The sequence below is a fragment of the Microcaecilia unicolor genome, chromosome 5 (genome assembly GCF_901765095.1).
Source record: "Microcaecilia unicolor chromosome 5, aMicUni1.1, whole genome shotgun sequence".
NCBI classification, from domain to species: Eukaryota; Metazoa; Chordata; class Amphibia; order Gymnophiona; family Siphonopidae; genus Microcaecilia; species Microcaecilia unicolor.
In genome coordinates, this window is record NC_044035.1 from 153425809 (window position 1) to 153449497 (window position 23689).

Genomic DNA, 23689 nt, shown 5'->3' on the forward strand with positions numbered 1-23689 from the left:
TGATTTCTAGGTTACTGGGGCCACACTCCCAGTGGTCCCACAGTTCCTGGAAAGCACTCACAGACCCAAGACATAAACCATCAGCATTCTTAGTCAGTCCAGACAAGCAGAGGTAATAAACTAAAAATGTTTATTGTCATGAAAAATTACATCTGATATATATGTTTGAAATTTTGCACAATAGGTTGTAATTTGATTTAGAATATGCATATGCTAGAATGCTGAGATACTGAAATTTAGCTAGTATTTTTGATTGGATAATAAAGTTTTTTTTTAATGTTATCATAGTTGTTTGGATATTACAATACATAAATCCAATGGGACTTGGTCTGCCCCAAAGACTGGGTTGAGAAGGCCTGCCCTGGGCCACTCCACTATTGTCCATTTTCCTTCTTATGTTAAATTGAAATTTGAAATGTTAAAGGGTATCTGTTTACACAGACTGGGATCAACAGGCAAGGGAGTTGTAGCAACATCTAGTGGATGTACCCGTGAGATGGGCTACAACACTGGTGAGCACCTGCCTCTCACACTTTTTTGTGTTGAATCTGTTCATATCTTGTTCAGAACTGTTTACATATTTATTGGAGTACAGGTTAAGGGGAATATGGACTCATCACCCATGTGCTCCATAATACAAGTCACAGAAGCTAGAATAGAAAGGGGAACTTAATAATCCCGAAAAAGGAATTTAACTGCAATTAATTGATTGCCCCCTACCACTCCTTCTGAACCAAAGATCCATTAAACCTATAAGTGATTTATATAGTAGTAGTAATGTTTCGAACCATGCCAATGCAGGTCACTAGCAGAATCCTAAAGTTACAAGATTCCATTACCCCTCTGGCCCTGGAGGCACCCCAGCCTTCCAGGATATCCACAATACATAGGGTTACCATATATGGCTCCAGAAAAAGGAGGATGAATTGAGCCAGCCGGCAATGCATATTAATGAAAGAGATTTGCATGCACTTATCTTCAACTTATGAGGTTGAGCTGTTAATATTTTTCTATGCTGACAAAAGTTTAAAAATAAATTTACCAAGACAGTGCTGAGAAAAACAATAGTCTCTTTGGCTTCTTAATTCTCGCTACTGTGCAAATAATTTTAAAATTATGTTAAAACCAATTAAATAAATAACTAACAAATACATAAATATACTGTAATATATATATTTTTTTTAACTGCGTGCGCCGCTGCTCACGTGATCGGAAATAGATCGCACGCGCTCTGGTGACGTTGCCGGATGAGCGCTTGTGGCGCCAAAATTTGCTGTGTGTCGCCAGGTAAACTAAGGAGGTTAGATTGGGAACCCTTTTGGGGGCTAAACAAAGCCGAACGGGTTCTCTTTCCAAGATTACGTATAGGAAGGGCACAAGCCTTCGCGTAACCTCTTGGGGCCGCGATGCCTGGCCTTCTGAAGCTCTGCGAGGACTGTTTCGGCACAGCCGACTTGTACCAGGTGCTGGGAGTGAGGCGAGACGCGGCCTCGGAGGCGGAAATCCGACGCGGCTATCACCGGGTCTCCCTGCGGGTCCACCCGGACCGTGTTCCGGATGCCGAAAAAGAGGAGGCTACCCGCAAGTTCCAGGTATGGAGGATTGGAGGCAGACCTGCCGAGGATTACGTGAACTTTCCCTTATATAGTTAAAAAGGCTCTCGGTCCAATTTTTCTTCACCTTGTTTGGGGAGGTATTTCGGAGACTTTAGATATTTTGCCACAGGGAAGTGGGATGTCTTTATATGTAGGATGCATAGCACTACACAAGTAACTTTAATTGCCCAAAAATATTGCTATATGCAGATATTTAGAATAGCGCTTATGCAGGTTTTCGGGTACCTAGTTTATAAACCTGCTCTTATTATGTGTATCTGGCACCAATTATTTATGAAGTTGCTTGACTGTAGACGGTTGCTTGAATTTTGATTCTTTACATTTTTATGCCACACTTCATTTTGTGTTAACTTTATATTTCTGCATAAATCCAACAATAGCATTTCCCCCATTCACGACAATGGCCCACAGTTCACATCCACTTCTGCTATTTCCTCTTTGGTTGTCCAATGTAAATATTTTTTTTGTTGGGTTTGGATGTGCTTTCCATTTGTATAGTGAGGGGTTTTTTTTCTCTATACATGACTGAAATATTGAAAATTATAAGCTTTTGATGTTTTAAATTTTATTTTATTTACTTAGATTTTGCTCACACCTTTTTCAGTAGTAGCTCAAGGTGAGTTACATTCAGGTACACTGGATATTTCTCTGTCCCAGGAGGGCTCACAATCTAAGTTTGTACCTGAGGCAATGGAGGATTAAGTGACTTGCCCAAGATCACAAGGAGCAGCAAATTCTGACACATCTTGCTCTTTGGATAAATGTTTTTGTGATACATATTTTCTGTATATTTTCAAAAATTAAAGTGGGAACAGGAGGTAAGTGAGATCACCAGCTCAAAGGGAACTTTAGGGGAGAGCTCTGAGCCACCCTGTAAATATAACAATTATTGGGTCTGCAATTAAAAAAAAAAACCCAAACAAACAAAACTCCCTTCTCCCAGAGTAGAGACACTGTTGTGATCGTCACAGGACTGCAATGACAACAAAGAAAAAAATGTATTTACAGGTATTCTGTTCACTAGTTAAAACTCCGAGGTGTGATGGAACAAAGATAGTGAGCATGTTCGCCATGAGATGCTCAATGGAGGAGGTCAACAATGCCAAACCTGTAGAAACTGCAGCAGATGGTATTGAGGAGCATCTAATCCTCCTGGCAGAACGGAGGGAGTGCCCTTATGATTTAAAGCATGACACTGCAGATGCACAAGGGGAGATCACAGCACTAGAGGTGAAACTGTAGTCAGACACAACAAATTTCGGCTGCTGCTTAGAAGGTCCAGAATCTGTCTGGAAGAGCAAATGCCCTAATGACACGAGAACAAATGCAGGAACTTGATGGACAAATATAGAGTTAAGGGAAAACTAATATATACTCGTTTTGCAAAGTTGAAGAACCTGAAAACAAAGATAATCACAAAGCATCAACAGATGACTAAATTTAAATGTGCACCAATAGAAATAAATTTATTTTAGTTGAAATATAACATACTTGCTTTTGAGTTACTTTTATCAAGATATTTTCTTCTCCTATTTACAGAAATAGGCATGTGTACTTAGTTTTAATATTTGTACCTTCACCTCCGTTTTAGTGAAATTTACCTGAGGTATTTATTAGGGTATAGTAGGGTAAATCTTTCACTCTTGGAGGTGAGGTTACATTACCACAAAGCATTGTGGTGTTTCCACAGCTATCAGTTTAAAGAGTGGGTAACATGCAAAGCCAGATCTATGTAGTATCTGTCCCTGATGAACAGTCTAGTGAAGTATTTGCTGATCTGTCATCCATCATGCTACAAAGGCATAGAGAATTGAAAGAATACACATTGAATCCGAGCTGAGCTAAAGTCAAATCACTAGCTACATCTATTTGGACTTACCTTCACACATAAAGAGGACCCAAAATGAGTCCTAGAGTCTACCTGTGCTTTAGGGGAGGCAGGGCTATTAACAGCAGAGCAGGCGTCCAAGCAACCCCATCCAATGCATGAGGATAGATTATAATGGCAAAGAGTAGATAGGGGTAAAAGGAGACTGCAACGCAGTGGGTTAGGCGGCAGCTTGCTGCTCTCAGATGAGCACTGAGGTAGATCACAAGTGTGCGACGAATGTGAGACCTACCTGGAAGGACTATAAACATACTGAATGCAAAGAGAACTGTGACCTAAGACTGGGTTTGGATACAAGCATCATTGGCAAGGGAGGAGGAGGAGTGAAAAAGAAAGTAAGGTAATGGGTCATAAGTGAATGTTAATATGAGGGGGGAGGGTGTGGAGAGGATGTGGGATTAGGTGATGCCTTAGTCCTTATTCGACTAGGCCTTGGCAGTAGGGAGGAGGAGGAAAGGGTGAATGTGTATGAAGGGAGAAGGGACACAATTGGTACCAATGAGTGGCAAAACTGTGGGGGAGTTGAGGAGGAATAAAGGTTGGATATATAGGATGGGGGGGATGCTAAAACGCATGTAAAAAAAACCATGGTACTGATTCTAGAATGAATCAAATTATTAACTTTGTTTCTGTCAATGTAAGAACTCAACTCCACACAAAAACTTATGCTTAATTTTAAGGAAGCAGAGTGTTTGCAATTGGGAGTTGGGTTTGTATAGGAACCTCGCTTGTTGCCATCTCATGAACATTTCTTTACTCTGTACCTTGACATATTTTTATCATCTAATCGGTTGAAGAAAAAGATGAACAGCTAGGTCCTTAGCTGTTTGAGTAAAGGATATGATGAAAGAAAAAGAGGGCAGATGCATCCTTTTCAAGGTAGCACACCAGTACACACTGCTTAATGTATACCGTATATACTCTAATATAAACCCATCAAAATATAAACCAAGAACATTTCTTCCTCTTCCATTTTTTTTTTAAAGAAGAAAAGTATTACTCCCCCCTCCTCCATGGTGACCAGCATTTCTTTCTCTCCTACCCTCCTCCACACTGTGACTTGTGCTTCTCTTTTCCCTCCTATTCTCCCCCCCCGGCGACTGGTATCTCCATGTCATCAGCCGTGACAGTTGCTATGCTGAGTTGGTGGTCCTGGAGCATGTCCAGATGTATTTTGGTGATCACTGTCGGTTGCGATGCCACACTAAATTTGGAGCATTTGGGATTTAAATGTCATATATTGTGTTGAACGAATCCAGCTTACTATTTTTAAGTCTACTGTCAAAGGCTAGCATGCCGAAACAGGGTTTTGTCTGTTTTTGTTAGTTCATAATGTTTATTCTTCATCATTTCAATTGAGTATTTTCTGAGACTTCTGTTCTTTGGACTTGAGGTTTTGGTGACTTCCACTTTGTGTTGGCTTTTTGCTTGCTGCTTATCCATGGAAGGTTTTGTGCTCTTTTTTTTTTTTTTTTTGTCAAATCAGCAGCAGCTGGTGAAAAGGAGGTACTGGTTAAGAAAAGCAATACTGGTCACCAAGAGGGAGACAGATGCCGTCAGTGTGGAGAGGGTAAGGGAAAGGAGGAGAGAAATGGCTGTAACCACTGGGGGAGGGGTAAGGGAAAGGAGGAGAGAAATGGCTGTAACCACTGGGGAAGGGGAGAAAAGAGAGAAGTGTCCGTCGCCACAGGGAGAGGGGGAAAAGAGAAATATGTTTGCCGACTTGATTTTAAGCGGAGATGACAATTTCTTTTTTTTTTTGGGGGGGGGGGGGGGGTACAGAAATAAATCTCAGCTTATTGTAGAGTATATATAGTGCACGCCAAATGCAGATCACAGACCATTTTTTGAAATAATTAGCAAATTAATTGACCAGTATGTTGAGGGCTGGTTGACTGTGGAAGGGACTTCAACCTAACACTAGATCCACAACTAGATAATTCAGTAGGGGCTGTGAGCTATTCATGCTCTAATAGGAAGAAAATGAATTTACTAACATGATGATAGAAGATAGCGGAGGTCTCTCAATTCCACAACCAGAGACTATACACATCATTCTGTTGCTCATAATAAAGATCCACATGTGGTAGGTGGAAAAAGTATCATTGTACCTAGTAACAAATTCTACCATTGAACCAAAAGTGTGGTCTGACCACATGCCAGTATTAAGTATGAGGATAGTAGAGACTGTCGGGGGGGGGGGGGGGGTCAATGCTGTTGGCATTTTAATGACAGTTTGCTCCTGATCCCCAAACTATAGAGCACATAGAATATACCCACTTTAATGATGGAGAGGACATAGATCTCATAATGTCTCTTAATCTTAAACATGGCATCCCTGGCTATTCTGGATGACTTCCCACCCCAAATAAAACAAACTATTTTCCCATACCAGTTTTAAAAGTTGTTGGAATTTCAATTGGTAGTGTCTGAAGCAATATAAAAATGTAGGCAGCACCATCATCCACACTGCCTCCATTCTTCAAACCAAGATAAAGTTTATCCCATCTCTCTAAATCTCTTGACCTCTTCAATCGGGTTCAAAGTTCTGTTTAAATAAAGAGTGCCAATCTGTCTCAGCCTGGACCCCCAAATACCTAATGGGACTGGACACCCATCTAAACGGTAATTGTTTTAAGTGTGCAAACTCCCTGCTCAGAGACAGACAAGTTTAAGATCTCTGCTTTAGACAAATTGGCCTTTAAAACCTGACAAGGACCCATAACATGCAAGGCTCTCAGAGCAGGCTCCATGCTGGTGGTGATAGCCAAGATGTCATCCGCAAATGAGGATAACGTGTGTTCCCTAACACCATTAATATGCAAGCCCTGGATATCCTCATTCTGTCTGATTCCCTGAGCCAGAGCCTCCACCATTAGTGCAAAGATCAAAGGCGACGGTTGGCACCCTTGTCGGGTGCTCCTTTGCAGCTCAAAGGTAGAGGAATACACCCCATTAACTTTCACACAGGCTAAGGGCTTATATTGTAAGGATTTTATCAAAAAACACTCTCCCAGACCCGCATTTCATAAACATGTTCCATAAATTTCCAGTCTATTTGGTTGAAGGCCTTTTCAGCATTAACCCATGAAGCCCCACTTTCTTTGGCTCACCATATTGGGTTCAGTACCTGCCATAAACCATCTGAGGCTTGTCAGCCCCCAATGAAACCCACCTGGTCCAGATGTACTGGATAAGAGATATGGGCAGCCAGCAGGTTTGCCAATATTCTCGTCCCAATTTTAGTGTCTAATCCTAACAATGATATTGTCCTATAACCGCCACATTGCATGACATCCTTCCCTGGTTTGGGTAGAGTAGTTATTCCATCAAGCCTCATAAAAAAGGATATTGTTTCCCATTGTACAAGGAGTTTATATAGGTTAACCAAAAGTGGTGCTAGGAGGAAGCAAAACTTTGTAAAATAATCCTATATATCCATCTAACCCTGCGACTTGCCAGGTGTCAATCCTTTGATAGCCTGTAGAACAACCTCTTCTGCAGTATCCCCATCCAAAGTGGCACTAAGCTCACTCCGCAATATGGGAAGTTTCAACCTAGCCAAATAGGAATTAATTTGGGCATCTGACACGTGATGTTCTGGAGTATAGAGTGCTTCATAAAAATCCCTAAAATGGGCCTGAATCATCTCCTACTCAGTAAGAACCTCCCCTGTTGATGGCCACTATATTAGAGTTTGTCTGTTTAATCTTTAGTGTGTGAGCTAACAATTTATCTGCCCTATTCCTAGATTTTAAAATGTTTGTTTCATGCACTCCAGTCTAAACTTCATATCTGCATCTCACATTGCTCCTAGCACAGCCCTAATGTCCTGAGTCTGACATCTCGCATTAGCACACCCCTTACACCTTTTGTGTTTCAATGATAGAGCTACCAATTCCCATCGTAATTGAAGTTTTCTCCTTGCATTTCTTTTTACTAGTGTCAATGGATATTAGTTCTCCCCATAGTACAGCCTTAAACTCTCCCAAAAATGGTTTGCGCTGAATAGTCTGGGGATTATGTTGCCAAAAAACCTTTATCACGCCCCTCTACTGCCCTCCCCACTTTTGGATCCCTAAGCAGGCTATCATTAAGCCTCCAATAATGGTGCCCATTCTCCTATCCCCCATTTAAGAGCCAGCCACACAGGGGCATGGTCTGATCAGGTGATCTCAATTGCCGTCGTCTTAAGCGTACCCCCTCCCCCAACTGCAATCTATATAGATCAGATGAGAGTATGTATCATTCTCTGGGGAATAATAGGTGTAGTCCCTGTCACCTAAATGCCTACCTTTCCAACCGTCCACTAAGTTTAAGACATCCATAAAACTTATGAAACTGTCTCCTGAGCCGCCTCAACTGCTCCCCTTTCCCCCCTAAGGCAGCCCACCTAGAGTTGGGTGCTGACTTATAATCACCCACCACCAGTAGGGAACCCTCCTTGACCTGCAATGTCTTTGCAGAAAGACTCTCAAGGAACGTCTCCTGATGAGTTTGGAGCATATACGTTTACTATTGTCATTCTTCCATTCACAGCCCCTCTCCATATTAGCCACCTCCCCCAGTTCATCCTTCCACTCCTTATCTGTAACCACTTTAAGATTCTTATCAAAGAGGATACCCGCTCCCACTGTTTTTTTTTAGAAGCCCACACCCTCAAGGGATAATCATTAAAACCTATGAGCTGCTCAGTGGTTTTCAGGAAATGTCTCTTGTACAAAGCCAATTGTAACATGCAACTGCTTAAGCTCCTTTAGTAATAATTGTCTCTTACGGGGTATGTTTAAACCTTTCACATTTAAAATACATCATCAAGCTTCATTTAATATATTTGTAAAGCCAGCGCCCTCTTGCCAGTTTCCCAATGGGAGCCCCATGCCAAGATGCAACACAAGACCCTTTGCCAAATCCCTTTGATCCCCTCCCCCCATTCCCTCTTCCCACACCAGTCGCCCTATACCCCCCCCCCCCTTCAAAGAACACAACCACTTAAGCATCTGGATATTACACACCTCTCATACATTCATTACTTTACATTACATTACCAGAGGATTTCTATTCCGCTCACATCAAAACATTAGTTCAGAGCAGATTACATTACAACCAGAACCAGTTACAACAAACTGGGAGCTTATAAATCAGGTGAAACAGGTACATCAAAATACAAACCAAATTCTTAACTTTATATGATTTCTTAAAAGCATACACTTCTTAAATAAGGTGGTTTTAAATGATTTACAAAAAGATAAGTAATGAGAGACATCAGAGGAGATGACAGCATTTCAAATTTTGGCTGCTTGATAAGAAAACAAATTAGAGAGAGCTGTTTTAGACTGCAAACCTTCGTATGATTGAGTATCATATTTTGAAGTTAGTATTTTAATACGTGAAAACAAGTAAGCTGGAGCAGTACCCAGAATTTTATTAAAAACAAAACATAATTTTAAAATTATTTGTGCTTCCACCGGCAACCAGTGGATTTGAATGTAGTAAGGCAATACTCTTATCGCACTTTTTCAGAGATAAGTCGAATTACCGTATTCTGCATGGTTTGAAATTTTCTTAAGTGCTTTGCGCAGCCTGAGTAAATGACATTACAGTAATCCACTTTGGTCATAAATAAGTCTTGTACAATTGGCCTAATCTTATTCTGTGTAAAATATTTCCTTACACGTCTCAAGGTATTCATAAGCCAAAGAATCTTTTTACAAGTCCATTCACTTGAGTTTCCCATGTTAGATTCTGGTCTATAACTATACCTAAAATTTTAAAAGATGATGTGAATTTGTAAATTAAATCATTCACTGTGATGGAGCATGTTTGGGAAGAAGTGTCACCCAAAGCCTCATAGATAAAGAAGAATGCTGAAAAACCACAAGTCTCTTAATCTATATCAGAGTTCCAAGGTTAACACTCCTGCGGCCTTTGGGTGCCTCCATTGCCCTGGACATGATGATTCTTGGCTCTTTATAGGCTGCGTTCTCTTTGTCCCGTCCCGTCCCCCCCCTCCAGACAATGCTCGCCACCGATACTGAGCCAATTTCTGTGTTACCACTGACTGATTTACCCATGAAGACTCTTATGCCTTCATGCTGCAGCAGTAGTCGTGCTTCTTCCACTGTGGTGATACGTTAATAACTCTGTGGTTAGTAATCAGTAGGCCAAAGGGGAAAAGCAATTTATATCTGAAACTATGTTGTCTTTGCACCACTTGTACTTACTTAAATGCTCTCTGCCGCTGCAGAGTAATAGTGGACAAGTCCTGGAAGATCTCCACCTTATGATTTTGCCACACAATAGGTCCATTCTGTTTAGCCTTTCTAAGAAAAGTCTTTATCCTTAATTATAAAGGCATACTATAATGTCTTTAGGTAGCTCTCCTTTTTTACGCCCTAATGGTCTGTGAGCCCCGTCCACTTGAATCGCAGTGGTAGTCTCTCTGGTTCCCAAACTGTCAGCATCCATCACCAGCCGATAAGGCTTTGAACCAGCATTTCAGCTTCTCTTATTGACCTATAAGTATATTCACTCTGCCGCTCCCCAGTACCTCTCCACTCTCGTCTCTCCCTACCCCCCTCGGGTACTCCGTTCTGTAGATAAATCTCTCTTATCCGTCCCCTTCTCCTCTACTGCTAATTCTAGACGCCGTTCCTTTTGTCTTGCTGCACCTCACGCCTGGAATAGACTTCCCGAGCATGTGCGTCTAGCCCCCGTTCTTTGCCGTTTTCAAGTCCAAACTTAAAGCCCACCTCTTTACCACTACTTTTGACCCCTAACCACTACTCACTTGCCCTCTCCTTTATCCTCACCTATTTATTCCCTTACCCTTAATTGTTCTGTCTGTTTACCTGTCTTATCTAGATTGTAAGCTCTTTGAGCAGGGACTGTCTTTTTGTGTATGGTGTACATTGCTGCGTATGCCTTGTAGCGCTATAGAAGTGATAAATAGTAGTAGTATCCCGGTACTCCTCCATGTCAGGAATACCTCTGATTTGCACATTTTGCCTCCAGGACCTGTTCTCCAAATCCTGTGGTCAAAATGTCCACATGATCTTTTTTTTCCAAATTTTTCATGGTCAGCTCTGTAGCCACTTCTTCTTGTTCCCATATCCTCTTCTCTGTGTCTTCCATGCATCCCACCAATTCTACCATTTCCTTATCTCCCAGACTGCCTCTTTCATCTTGCCTCTCACCCTTTGAAACTCATTTTTGAGCTTGAGTGCCCACTCTTTAAGGTCTGCTTTCGTTACGGGGGCAGTCCATCTGAGTTTTGGCTGCACGGTGATCTGTGCGAAAAGGAATCCTTGTTATTCTGGCGGCACCAAGGGAGGCACCTCGCACATGGTGTAGGCCACAATCATTGCCCAAACACACTGCAGTGCGTGATTCATCGGGCTTCTTTTTCATCAGCATAATTCCAGTTGAAACCAGATCAGGAACAATGATCGTTCAGTTTTACTGCATTCTAATGTGATAAGTTCTCAAGATACTGAGTTTATACACTGACTAGGCCAAAGCTCCTCTTCACCCTGCCATGTTGCCTGATGTCACCAGAAGTCCCAATCATTTCTTTTTCTAGCAAAACTTTTTATCTGAGCAGGTTCAAAAACAAATATAGGTTGAGCCAGATAGCTTCAAAATGTACTTGCAGGGGAACTTCAAAGAGCGTTGCCCTATTGCAAGTGCACGTGACTTTAACTGCAAAAAGGACTTCCTCCGTCGTTGTGTAGGAAATATCTGTATTGTTCCACCACAAAACTAGTGGGGTATTTTTTTGTTGTTGGTTTTTTTTTTTTTCCCTTTTTTCCTTTTTTTTTTAATAAGACCACATCACATTTCACTCACAAAAGAAATTAAAGTTTTTAAAAATAATTAGATTTGACTAACTGAAAGGTGATAGTTTCTATAGGAACTTCCCTAAACTGGAGAAGTATGCATTATTCATTTACTAATTTGAGGTGGGTTTTCTTTTTAAATTCTTAGCTGTATGACATATGTAGTGCATTTTTATGCATATCTGGTAATTGCTAATTTGTGTTTGTTTTTTTTTGTTACAGATTCTGGGTCGAATTTATTCTGTGCTGAGTGACCAGGAACAGCGTGCTCTATATGATGAGCAGGGAACTGTTGAAGAAGAGGGAGATAACCTTAGTCGGGACCGAGACTGGGAGGAGTACTGGAGGCTGCTTTTCAAAAAGGTACAATCAAAAAAAGTACAGTGTAAAGGGAGTTTAACACACTATGTATGCCTGGTTTCACAGGGGCTGGGGGGAGGGAAGGAAGGAAGGAGTTTGCTGCTATACAGAGGTCATTATATGGAGCAGAGCTTTACCACTGGGGGAAAATGGGCTCATTTTATTTTCATTGCAGTTAGAAACCTTAAAGGTAATTCAGTTATGGTTGTGAAAGTGTCCTTTCAGTGGCAAAGAGCATAGAAATTGCAGAAAATATTTACTTTAGTTTTTGTCGCCCATCTGAGTCCTGTGTGGCATACAACATTGTGGAATACGTTACATTATACAACAACTCATCAGTAAGTTTTATTTTTTTTTTATGGCTACATTAGATAGTGTGATCCTTACCTTTTTATCCTGCTCTGCTCTCATACCAGAAACAAATGGGTAACATAGTAAATGATGGCAGATAAAGGATAGTGATAGGAGTGTACTACTGTCCGCCTGGCCAGGATGAACAGACAGATGTAGATATGCTAAAGGAAATTAGTGAAGCAAACAAACTGGGCAACACAATAATAATGGGTGATTTTAATTACCCCGATATTAACTGGGTAAATGTAACATCGGGTCATGCTAGGGAGGTAAAATTCCTTGACAAAATCAAGGACTGCTTTATGGAGCAGCTGGTACAGGAGCTGACGAGAGATGGAAAAATTTTAGACCTAGTCCTTAGTGGAGCACATGATCTGGTGCAGGTGGTAATGGTGCTGGGGCCGCTTCATAACAGTGATCATATGATCAAATTTGATATTAGCTTTGAAGTAAGTATACACAGGAAATTCAATATATTAGCGTTTAACTTTAAAAAAGGAAGCTATGATAAAATGAGAAGAACGGTGGACGGAGGGAAAGAGTGCAGGGGACTATGGTGGTATAGGGGAATTCTGCCATTGTAACTCAATGCACAGTAAGTTTAGTTCTCTACAGTACATTGAGGAAAATTAGTTTAACCAAAATGGATCCGCCGAATTCCTGTTTATTGACTGGTGCCAGGCAGGTGACAACAGAAGACAAATAAGTGTGTAGGAACATAGTACTTCCAGTGGTGGTCTAGCAAAGAGAGCAGCTTGGAAAGGAGGAGGTGGAGACAAGGGGGATGGTGGGGGTTTAAAAAAAAAAAAAAAAGAATCTAGAGTAGAGGGGGCATGAAAAATTGGATGGTGAAGAGATGATCCTGGGCTGTAACTTTTTACCGGTTTTAGATTGTTTATAATTGGCTGTCAGTTGCAACAGAAATCATTTTGTCTTTTTTTTGTTTGTTTTCATTTAATTTCTGAAAAGATATAATATTTTAAGATTTTCCTTTCTCATTGGTAGTTTTTAAGTAAATCTGAGATTATTCTCCTCTTTAGAACACAAGGTAAGTATGTCTGTGGTAATTGAAGAGTAAACACTGCGAATTAGTTTTTGAAGCAAAATACAGTTTAAAAGCAGCAGAACTGAGAAATAAGGCAGGTTGATAACCCTGAACCATCTAGATATGAGTTCCAGGTTCTTCTCAAAACCAGTTTGTTTTTTATGAAATCTAAATGAAATGTTTGTGTTTATATAATGCATACATTTGGTCTGAGAACAGGTTAATTTTCATGTTTGGTTACTCTAGAAATGTGACTTGGTTTCTTTTAGGGTCTAGATTAGAGTTTTTCTTTCATGCATACTCATTGTAGGGTCTAGATCAATGGTTCTCATTTATGCATACTGATTGTGGATATCCTGAAAACATGACTGGATTGAGGTTTGCATGCAGATTTATCTAATCCATACTCACTGTGGATATGCTGAAAACTGACTAGCTGGGTGTGTCCAAAGGACTGGATTGAGAATCCCTGATCCAGGTGGCCACATTCATGTGTGTCGCAAAGCACAGGGATGTGTGTCACAGGACATATTAGCCCTGCAGGATAGCTTCAATTTCCTGGTGTACAAGTTTGCAACTGCAGGATAGATTTGATTTCCTGTATGACCTGTAGGATCTCTTTCAGTCGTTGTTTATTTTCCCCTCTGCCTGCTCATAAACATGCTCAAAAGGTGCAGGCAGGCTTGGCTGTGACAGATTTCATTGATTGCAAAATCTGCATCAGAGCTGTGTACCCCCTCACTTTTTCAGCATGTTCACATGCAGGCAGGGGGGAGAATAAATGGCGGCTGCAAGAGTTCCTACAGGTCGTGTGAGTGCATGCACCAGGAAATTGCACCTTGACACATCTGCAAACTCGTGCATCGAGAAACTGGCTATCCTGCAGGGCCCTGTGTCAGCTATGAATGTGTGCATCAGTCTTGGCTCCCAGTATGAAGAGGGGGCATCACTGCAGATGTCTACTTAGGGAAGATGCTCACATAAAAGAGACAGAAAAAAATGTGCTCAGTCAGAGAGTAAGGAAGTAGGCAGCACATGCTAGAGTGCCTAATTAAGGGAAGAAGTGAGGTTTATTTTGGGGAGAAGTTAAGGAAGAGAAAAAGGTAGTTGAGCAAGGACTGGGATGTTTAATAGAAAATCAGGAATTTGGGGATTGGGTGGGGAGTTAAATTGGAAATCAGCAGAGACAGGATTTGAATTTGAGGGGTTGAGTATTGAGAGAGGTTGGGGAGAACTTAGTAGGGAGAAATGGATGCCTGTAGAGGAGGCAGCATGAATTTGGTGATTCAGAAGAAGAAAGCAGGGGGAGGTTAGGGGAAGAGAATGGGGACTAGGTGAATTTGTGGGTGAGCTAAAGCAAATGAGTGGGCCCAGGTAATAAAGGCAGAATGGGGACTGGTGGGAGGAAGAGGCCTAATTATGGGAGAAGTCTGGGATTGAGTGGGAGAGCAGGAACATGGAGAGTGAGGAGGAGATTAGAAAAGGGAAATAAATACAGGGGAGAAAAAGATGTTGGGAAGAAAAAGTATGGATTTAGGCTTGGCATAGAGAAAGTACTGAGAATGAGACCTGAGGGGAGAGTGGGGATGGTGGGATTGAGTGGGAGGAGATAGAGGCACTGGGTCGGGAGGGAATGCAAGATCAGGTTGGATAGGGTGAGCATGGACAGAGGGATTGAGTTGCTGGCCTTATTCTATTACTATCTGTTTTGTGTACCACCCATATTCCAAGTAGGATTCGTAGCTGTTAACACTCAGAAAAGGACCTCAACATATGAGGGATGTATAATCAACAATAGATAAATAATTGCATTAGTTTTCAAACAGATGTTTTCAAGGCCTTTCTAAAACATAGGTAGGATGGAATTTGTTTTGACTCACAGTACAAAGCATTCCAGATTTGTGCACCTTGAAATAGGAACAAATGATCATAAACAGATTTTTAAATGGACATTGCTTAGTAAGGGTATCCTATTTGTAAAGTTCACCGCAAACAAGAATTGTGTCTATAAAGAGGAATAACAAGTAAATCAGTAACTCCCCGTGAATTTTGGCTATAAATTGATTAAAATACTTAACAAGCTAATTTAAACTTAATACATCTATTAACACAATGTAGGTCTGTCAGAAGTAGAGCAGCTCTGTCAAAATTGCATTTACTTAATATTAGTCTAGCAGTGGTATTCTATAACTACTGCAGCTTTTTCTGAAGTGTCAAAATATTTCAATATAATGAATTGCAGTAATCTAGTTATTCTAAAGCTTTGTGAATTTAGTGAAGATCTCTTATCATTCCCCCTCTTGTGGAGGAATGTTAAAAGAAAAGACAATGAGATGCAAGCAGAATGCTAAAACATGGCCATGTTTGTTAGGTTGATGATAATTTTTAGGGTTTATTTTATAAAAATAAAAAAAATTACATAAAGATTTATTCACTGGGAAGGGAAAGAGGAGGTGCAGGGAGAGAGAAGAGTAGATGGGGGAGTGCTTGGGGGACAGGGAAGGTAGGGAGAGCATGCACGAAAGGGAGTGAAAGGTAGTAGCTAGGAAAGTAGAGTGCACGATTTGATGGCAGGGGAAGGATAGTTCATGGGTGACTAGGCTGGTGGAGGATTGGGAATGGGATTGAGAAATTTACTTGCTCACAGCCCCATACATGATGCCAGCATGTAGAAGTGAAAGGAAAGTGACAGGGAAGAGATGGAAGATTGCAAAGCTAGATGGCAGGGAAGGGTGTGGGGAGCAAGAGGTAGGGTGACATAAAGAGGGGGAAGACTTCATGAAGGTGGGAGGAACAGAGTGATTTCAGGACAGGACACATGAAAGAAGCCTGTATCTGCCCCCTCCTCCCCAACACACCCCTGCACAGCCCCTACATATCCACCTTCCTACATCCCAAACCTTCCACCTCTGCATGCATATCCTCCCATGCACACATTCACCCCCCCCCACAACATACCTATCCCCACTCAAGCACTTAACTCACATGTTCATCCACCCACACACACACTTGCACATCTCCAGTAATGCTACACACAGATCACCTCACATTCAACTCGTACACACCCAGAGATAACAGTTAAACTCACTCCATGAAAATAAATATACAGAGCATAACACACACACAGACCTCACATATGCCATTAATCACTATTCATACCCCATACCCTCTATCTCTTCCAGCCCACTCATCTCCTGCTGCCCTACTGTGACATACTTTACCATGACTGATTTCACTGAATCCCCCAAACAGAATCTGCAAATGGAATAAAAGTGAAACATGCCATTATGTCATACTAACAGTACACGTCAACTTTTTTGTTGTTGTTTGGTGTCGCATATAACTCCATGGTAGTCATCTGTGCAGTGTGGCACATTGACAAGTGTCATCCATCAGGTGTGTCTCAAAAGAAAAAAGGTTGAGAACCACTGATCCTAGATAGCATTACCACTTTAACGAGAGAGCTGCTGCTTTTATCCAGTACTTGGGGAAACTTGAGCAGATTCAGATTATTTTTGTAACTGATAATATGGCTGCACGGTTTTTATCACCAGTGAAGGCCTGATTAGCTGATGGCCTTGTTTGGTGAATAAAGAGGAGTTGCACAGCCTGTATCTACCACGTATAGCTTGATTCTGCTCCTTAGTGTATAGATCTCATTTGGATGGTCCTTCGGGCATGAAACATTAATAAAACTGTTGTGTAAAAATACAGGCTTGAAATAAACTTGTGATTCTGGATTGTTCCAGATTACCGTGGAGGATATCAGAGCCTTTGAGGAGAAGTACAAAGGTTCCGAGGAAGAGGTGACTGATGTGAAGCAGGCCTATATGGACTTTGAGGGAGACATGGACAAAATCATGCAGTCTGTCTTGTGTGCCGTAGAACTGGAGGATGAGCCCAGGATCCGAAAGATCATCCAGCAAGCCATAGATTCTGGCGACGTTCCTGCCTACAATGCTTTTGTAAAGGAATCTAAGAAAAAGCAGGTTCGAAGGAAAAAGAGGGTATGGTACAGTTAATAAATGGAACTTTTATTCTGTATATAGACCTCTACAAATCACTGTCTGCTCTCTATATTTTATCAGAAATAGGCTGTTAAACTTGTTCCTCTTCAAAGACATAAAATCCAAGACATTCAAAACCTCTTTGAGTTCCAGATTTAGATGACTTTTTTTTTCTTTTGAAAGAATGTGCGTTCTTTGTACTTGTACTACTAGGCAGAATACAGAAAATAAGCATGGAACTTGTACTGCTACTGAGCCATCAGACAGCTATAGACAAGATTTTTAAGGGTTAGTTCCTCACACCACCTTATTCATTATTCTCCTAAAATAATGGTCTCCACAGCATTTATGGGTGAAATAAGTTTTGTCCTCCATGAATTACTTATCTCCATAATAGAAGTTGAAATCCCTTCAGTTTCTCCCTTACATTTGAGGTTCAAGCCAAAGGGATTTGAGTCTTCTCTTTACAGAATTTATTTTAAGATCTTATCACTTGTCCAGATCTCTTGGGGCACGGTTGGGGGAAGGTCTGCAGGGAAGGGGGGAGATTCACATATTTGGGGTGGGTTAGTTTCAATAAGATTTTATTGTTAATACCTTTTGGGCTATTGGCCAGTCTTGTCTGGCTTATACTAATATTAATGTTTAAGGCTGTGATTATACCACCTGGGGGTGGGGGGGAGAGGTGGGTGGAGAGGGGAGAAAATTTTTATATCTTTGATCATGGCTTTTGTTCTTATGTAGCATGTTTTTGGTATTCAATTTATGCTATATTGAACTAGTTGGTAATTTTTATCATGCTGGTTTATCAATAAAAATTGTTGGAACTAAGATCTTATCACTTAAGGACTTGCACTTAGTTGTTAGCATTCTGAAAGGGTTTGTTCTACTTGCTAGTTGTGTGCTAAGAAACAGAGCAGAGGATCCACACACTTCTATGTTGAAAACTTCACCACAATAACTGCTTAAGTTCCTGACATTACTTGCACACCAGTTTTAGTACTTTACACCCCTTTGATCTGGGCTACTAGTCAAGCTAACCATTTGGTGGACATAGAAGGCTGCAGTGATTGATATTTTCCTATTGTATCTGTATCGTGACATTCGCAACTGATCAACAAAAGATTGACATTTTACTTTAAAGCCTAAACTCTGTCTTCAAATGACACCTTCAGTAGGGTAAGAAGGGATCCCTAAAACTAAATATTTTAAGTGAAATACATACATAACATTTTAAGTAAATAGAGAAATCACATCAAGGTTTGAAAAATTGGTGCTAAAATGAAAGCTGTTTTGTGTTTTCTGCCCAGCACTCCACATTTATTATACCAACAATAAGCTTCCATAAACTTAGTGTTGGTAACTTTTAGCTGTTTTGTTTTCAGATTTACTGTGTTATCATTTTGTCAGCCCTCTAGAATCCAGCTTTTAAGGCTTGGCAAGTTAGTAAGGGGCAGGGAGAGGGAGTTAACACAATATGGAGAAGAAAGGTAGGAGAAACGAGTCTGAGTGGTCTTGTAGAGTAATGGCATAGAGAGTAACCTAAGATATATGCTGGATTAGTATGTTCTCTTGGTGATTGTTGTAGGGAGTGGAGGTGTTACATAAGAACATATGAACAGCCATACTGGGTCAGACCCAATTGTCCATCTATCCCAGTATCCTGTTTCCAACAGTGGCCAATCCATGTCACAAGTACCTGGCAGAAACCCAAATAGTAGCAACATGCTACCGATCCCAGGGTAAGCAGTGGTTTCCCCATGTCTCTCATAAGTTGCAGGAGAAAAGGTTATCCTTTATTTTGGGCTTGATTGTTTTTGTGTTCCACTCTTTGAATTGACCTATTGTGGTGTTAAGTAATTATACACTTTCTCTAGCTTATTAGTGGCATTAAAATCTTTCATAAACAGACAGCTAATCTCAAACTGAATACATTGACTCGTTGGATATGAAGGAATTTATAGCTTTGTTCAAAACCAATTCATATACATGACCCAGAAAGCCACTTTGTCTTAAGTACTTCATGGGTTTCAAATTTCCTACTGTTACCTTCATTTGTCCAGAACTGCTTCCTTCTTTTTTTTTTCCACCTAACTCTTGCTTTTCTGTATAGTACTAGCATTGCACTGTCCTGTCAGATTTACCTAAACTGCTGTCAAATCTAAGTACCTGAATGCGTCTTCATTATTGTGATTGTTTTCCCTCCTTGTTTGCTATATAGAGCTCCTGTCAAGGGTGTCCTACTTCTTTGGTAATGGCCTGATGGCAGGACATTGGAGCAATCTGTCCCACTATGTGTTGGGTTATTGTGTAATACAGTCTTCAATTGAATGCAGCAGCTGTGGTAGATCATCTTTTTAATGTAGAAGAAATAAAGGGTGATTTCTGGACAGAGTAGCTTCACAGCATTTATTTATTTTTAAATTAATATAGGAGAGCGAGTGAGATGAGAATGATGCGATTTGATGTTTGTTGAAGGAGTGCCTTTTCTGGCCAATGTAAGGGCATGTTTCTTTGGTGTTAATCTTTAACTGGATTGTATTAAGTATTCAAAAGACTTCATCTTGCATCCCACTGAGCCATAACATTTGAGCAGTAATTGTATCAGATTTCCTGATTACCTTGCCTATTTCAGGCCCACAGAGAAGCTGAAGAGGCAGAGAAGATGAAGGCAGATTTAGGACTTGGTGAGAGCTCAGAGGATCTCAAAGCCTTGATTCAGGTAAGAATTTGAGTTCTCTTAATAAATGTTACCAACAATGGTTATCATTGTGCTTCTGTTCTTGAAATTTATTAGAACACAGGATGGTCTAGAACTTTCTTTGGTCAGCAGTAACAGTATGCACTATATAGTACTATGAAGGAGGTGAATATTGTTGCCATACCACTCCAGCAAATAAAGTCCAAAAGATAAGGTACCAGGACCAAACCTTTTAGAAGGAAAGATTTAAGGAAAAATCTTCTGCAATTTGGTTGTCTCCCTCCTTTCGATGTTAAGGCAACTCTTAAAACACACTTTTTTTTTACTCAGGACTTTGAGGGTTTCTAGGTTAATTTTTGTGTGAGGGGAGAGTCTGTGCTCTGTGGTCTGTTATAAGTATTAAACATTGATTGTAACTTTTTTTTTTTTACTTCATTTATAACCCATTTTGAAGCATTGCAAAGGGGTGGTATAGCAAGTTTGGAATACATATAAACCACGTGCACCAGAAGACTCTGGCAAAACTTTTTTTTATATTTTGCTTGCAAAATTGCTGATTCCTGGGCCGACGCGGACTGTTACAAGTTCTGCTTTCCCAGAAATCATGTGACTTTTCCCAAACTAGAATCAGAAAGTAGCCTCTTCCATATATGGGTATATCAGTCTCTCCTGACATTGTGGACACATGTACCCTTAGTGGCCATTGGCTAATCGGTTATCTGTTCTTCGTGCACAGCCAGAACAATACCCGTGTATCCTCTCTCTATCTCCCCAAATGAAACATTCTGGACATGTTTGGCTCACACTGTGTCCTCAGCCTGTCTCCTAGCAACTTACAAGGTTACATCCACCCTATATGAAAAACATACTCAGCTGCAAACAAATGTTATGAAGTGTCAGTTCTCAACTCCTGAGAAAGCAATGATCATTACACAAGATGCTGAGTTAGTAGGCTAACAAGTGAGAACCAAACTGACAGTACAGGCCTTAGGCCTAGCCCTTAGGCCAAGCATAGGAAGGCATATACAAACATTTCTCTTTTCTGTGGATGTACATGTTATCCTGGCCAGGCTGTGTTCACCTATACATGTTTGATTGGTCATCCTGGTCAGGTCCAGCCCCATCTAGGCTGGGCAGAGCAGGATTATAACTGCACTAAGCACTGGTATTTTTAGAAGGGAACTTTTGGGGGGCTCTTTTTCTTTGGCTTTTTGCTCTAGTATTCCATCTCTGTGCACTGTAGAGATATAGTCCCAAAGCCCTGCTGGTCAGACCCTTCACTGTCCCCTTTCTGTGCACAGGAGGTTAGAGACTGCCAAGAAAACTGTCCATCTATAACCAGAAGCTGTGTGAGGTGATTATTCTGGTGGCGTTATATTAAAGATATCTATCGTATCCTAATTCCTGAGTGAATGTGTGAGTTTGTAGTTGATGCACATTTGACATCTGAAAATACAAAAGAACTCGCAAGGTACAATCTAGATCATACATGGGTTGAGAACTGTTGCATTAGAGGTTGAGAATGGCTGAGGGCAAAATAACTTTCTAAAAATCTAACTAAATAGATGGACCACATTGGAACTATGGGTTCCAGAGAATTTCAAGTCCTCTCCCCCTCCCCCCCCCCCCCCCCCAAAAAAAATGCCCCAATGCATTTCTGTAGGATAAGTAGTTCCTCACCTCTGCAGCATAGAAACTGTAATATAGCAGTTAAGCAACTGCTCCTTTTCAAACTGTACACTCCCTCTGCACCCCTCCCCTACACTCTCCTTTGTACAGGATGGATACAGACATACACTCTGATACAAACACAGATTCAGATAAACCCACAGACATACACCCCCCCCCCCCCCCCCAGAGGGGTTGAAAATAGGAAGCATATTGCACTTCTTTCACCACCATTCACCCTCATCTCTTCACTGGATACACACTCCCATCACTACTAGGCTGGCTCTTAATTCAGGTTTGTTTCATGTTTTAAATTCCGCTGTGAAACCTAGTTACTGAATGTTGTACTTTTTCTTAATGGTTGCTATAGATGGTGACTGAATTATATAGTTGCTACTGATTGCTGTATATACAGTCTCCTAGTGGTAACAGCTGTTGACTTGTCACAGTTATACCCTGAGATTAAAATGTAAATTTCATCCATTGAAAATACGACAATGTCATCTAATTATTTGATATATTATTAGTTGGTTTCATTTCATTATTCTTTCCAAATCAGCAATGTTTGGGAAGTGCTCCATTCAGGCTGCCTAATTCCCATCCTGGTTATGCAGACAGTTGGTTTAGAAAGAATTCCTTGAGCCAATGCTTTTCTCACTTTCACTTCTGACATGTGTATTCTATTTCAGTGGTTTTCAACCCAGTCCTTGGGGACCACCTGGCTAGTTGGGTTTTCAGGATATCCACAATGAATAGGCATGAGAGACTTGCATGCACTGACTTTGTGGTATGAAGATCACTCTCATAAGTACATAAGTATTGCCATACTGGGACAGACCAAAGGTCCATCAAGCCCAGCATCCTATTTCCAACAGAGGCCAATCCAGGTCACAAATACCTGGCAAGATCCCAAAAAAGTTCAATACATTTTATGCTGCTTATCCCAGAAATTAGCAGTGGATTTTCTCCGTCAGTTTAATAATGGTCTATGGACTTTTCCTTTAGGAAGCCGTCCAGACCTTTTTTTAAACCCTGCTAAGCTACCTGCCTTTACCACATTCTCTGGCAATGAATTCCAGAGTTTAATTGCACGTTGAGTGAAGAAAAATTTTCTCTGATTCATATGAAATGTACTACTTTGTAGCTTCATCACGTGTCCCCTAGTCCTAGTATTTTTGGAAAGAGTAAACAAATGATTCACGTCTATCCGTTCCACTCCACTCATTATTTTATAGACCTCTATCATATCTCCCCTCAGCTGTCTTTTCTTCAAGCTGAAGAGCCCTAGATGCTTCAGCCTTTCCTCATAGGGAAGTTGTCCCATCCCCTTTTATCATTTTTGTCGCCCTTCTCTGTACCTTTTCTAATTCCACTATAGCTTTTTTGAGATGCGGTGACCAGAGTTGAACACAATATTCGAGGTGCAGTTGCACCATGGAACGATACAAAGGCATTATAACATCCTCACTTTTCTTTTCCATTCCTTTCCTAATAATACCTAACATTGTTTGCTTTCTTAGCTGCTGCAACACACTGAGCAGAGGGTTTCAATGTATCAACAATTACGCCGAGATCCCTTTCTTGGTCGGTGACTCATAACGTGGAATCTTGCATTACGTAGCTATAGTTCGGGTTCCTCTTTCCCACATGCATCACTTTGCACTTACATTAAACGTCATCTGCCATTTAGACGCCCAGTCTCGTAAGGTCCTCTTGTAATTTTTCACAATCCTTTTGTGATTTAACAACTTTGAATAACTTTGTGTCATCAGCAAATTGAATTATCTCACTAGTTACTCCCATCTCTAGATCAGTTATAAATAAGTTAAAAAGCAGCAGTCCCAGCATAGACCCCTGGGGAACACCACTATCTACACTTCTCCACTGAGAATACTGACCTTTTCACCCTACTCTCTGTTTTCTATCCTTTAACCAGTTTTTAATCCACAATAGGACACTACCTCCTATCCCATGACTCTGTAATTTCTTCTGGAGTCTTTCATGAGGTACTTTTTTCAAACACCTTTTGAAAATCCAGATACACAATATCAACCGGCTCACCTTTATCCACATGTTTGTTCACCCCTTCAAAGAAATATAATAGATTAGTGAGGCAAGATTTCCCTTCACTAAATCCATGTTGGCTTTGTCTCATTAATCCATGCTTTTGAATATGATCTGTAATTTTGTTCTTTATAATAGTATCTACCAT

The 23689-nt window shown here is 40.7% G+C and overlaps 1 protein-coding gene across 3 annotated transcripts in view; it reads left to right on the forward strand.

Annotated features, from left to right (window-relative positions):
• Window positions 1-1251: 1251 nt before the first annotated feature.
• DNAJC9 (DnaJ heat shock protein family (Hsp40) member C9) overlaps window positions 1252-23689 on the forward strand; it is a 33851-nt gene continuing 11413 nt past the window's right edge. For all 3 annotated transcript variants that reach the window (XR_003942189.1, XM_030203441.1, XM_030203442.1), the window contains exons 1-4: window positions 1252-1592; window positions 11565-11705; window positions 16851-17108; window positions 19744-19830. Coding sequence is in view for 2 of the 3 variants with exons in the window: in XM_030203441.1 (XP_030059301.1) it covers window positions 1407-1592; window positions 11565-11705; window positions 16851-17108; window positions 19744-19830 (672 nt within the window). In the remaining variant the exon portion in view is untranslated. The remainder of the gene's footprint in view (window positions 1593-11564; window positions 11706-16850; window positions 17109-19743; window positions 19831-23689) is intronic.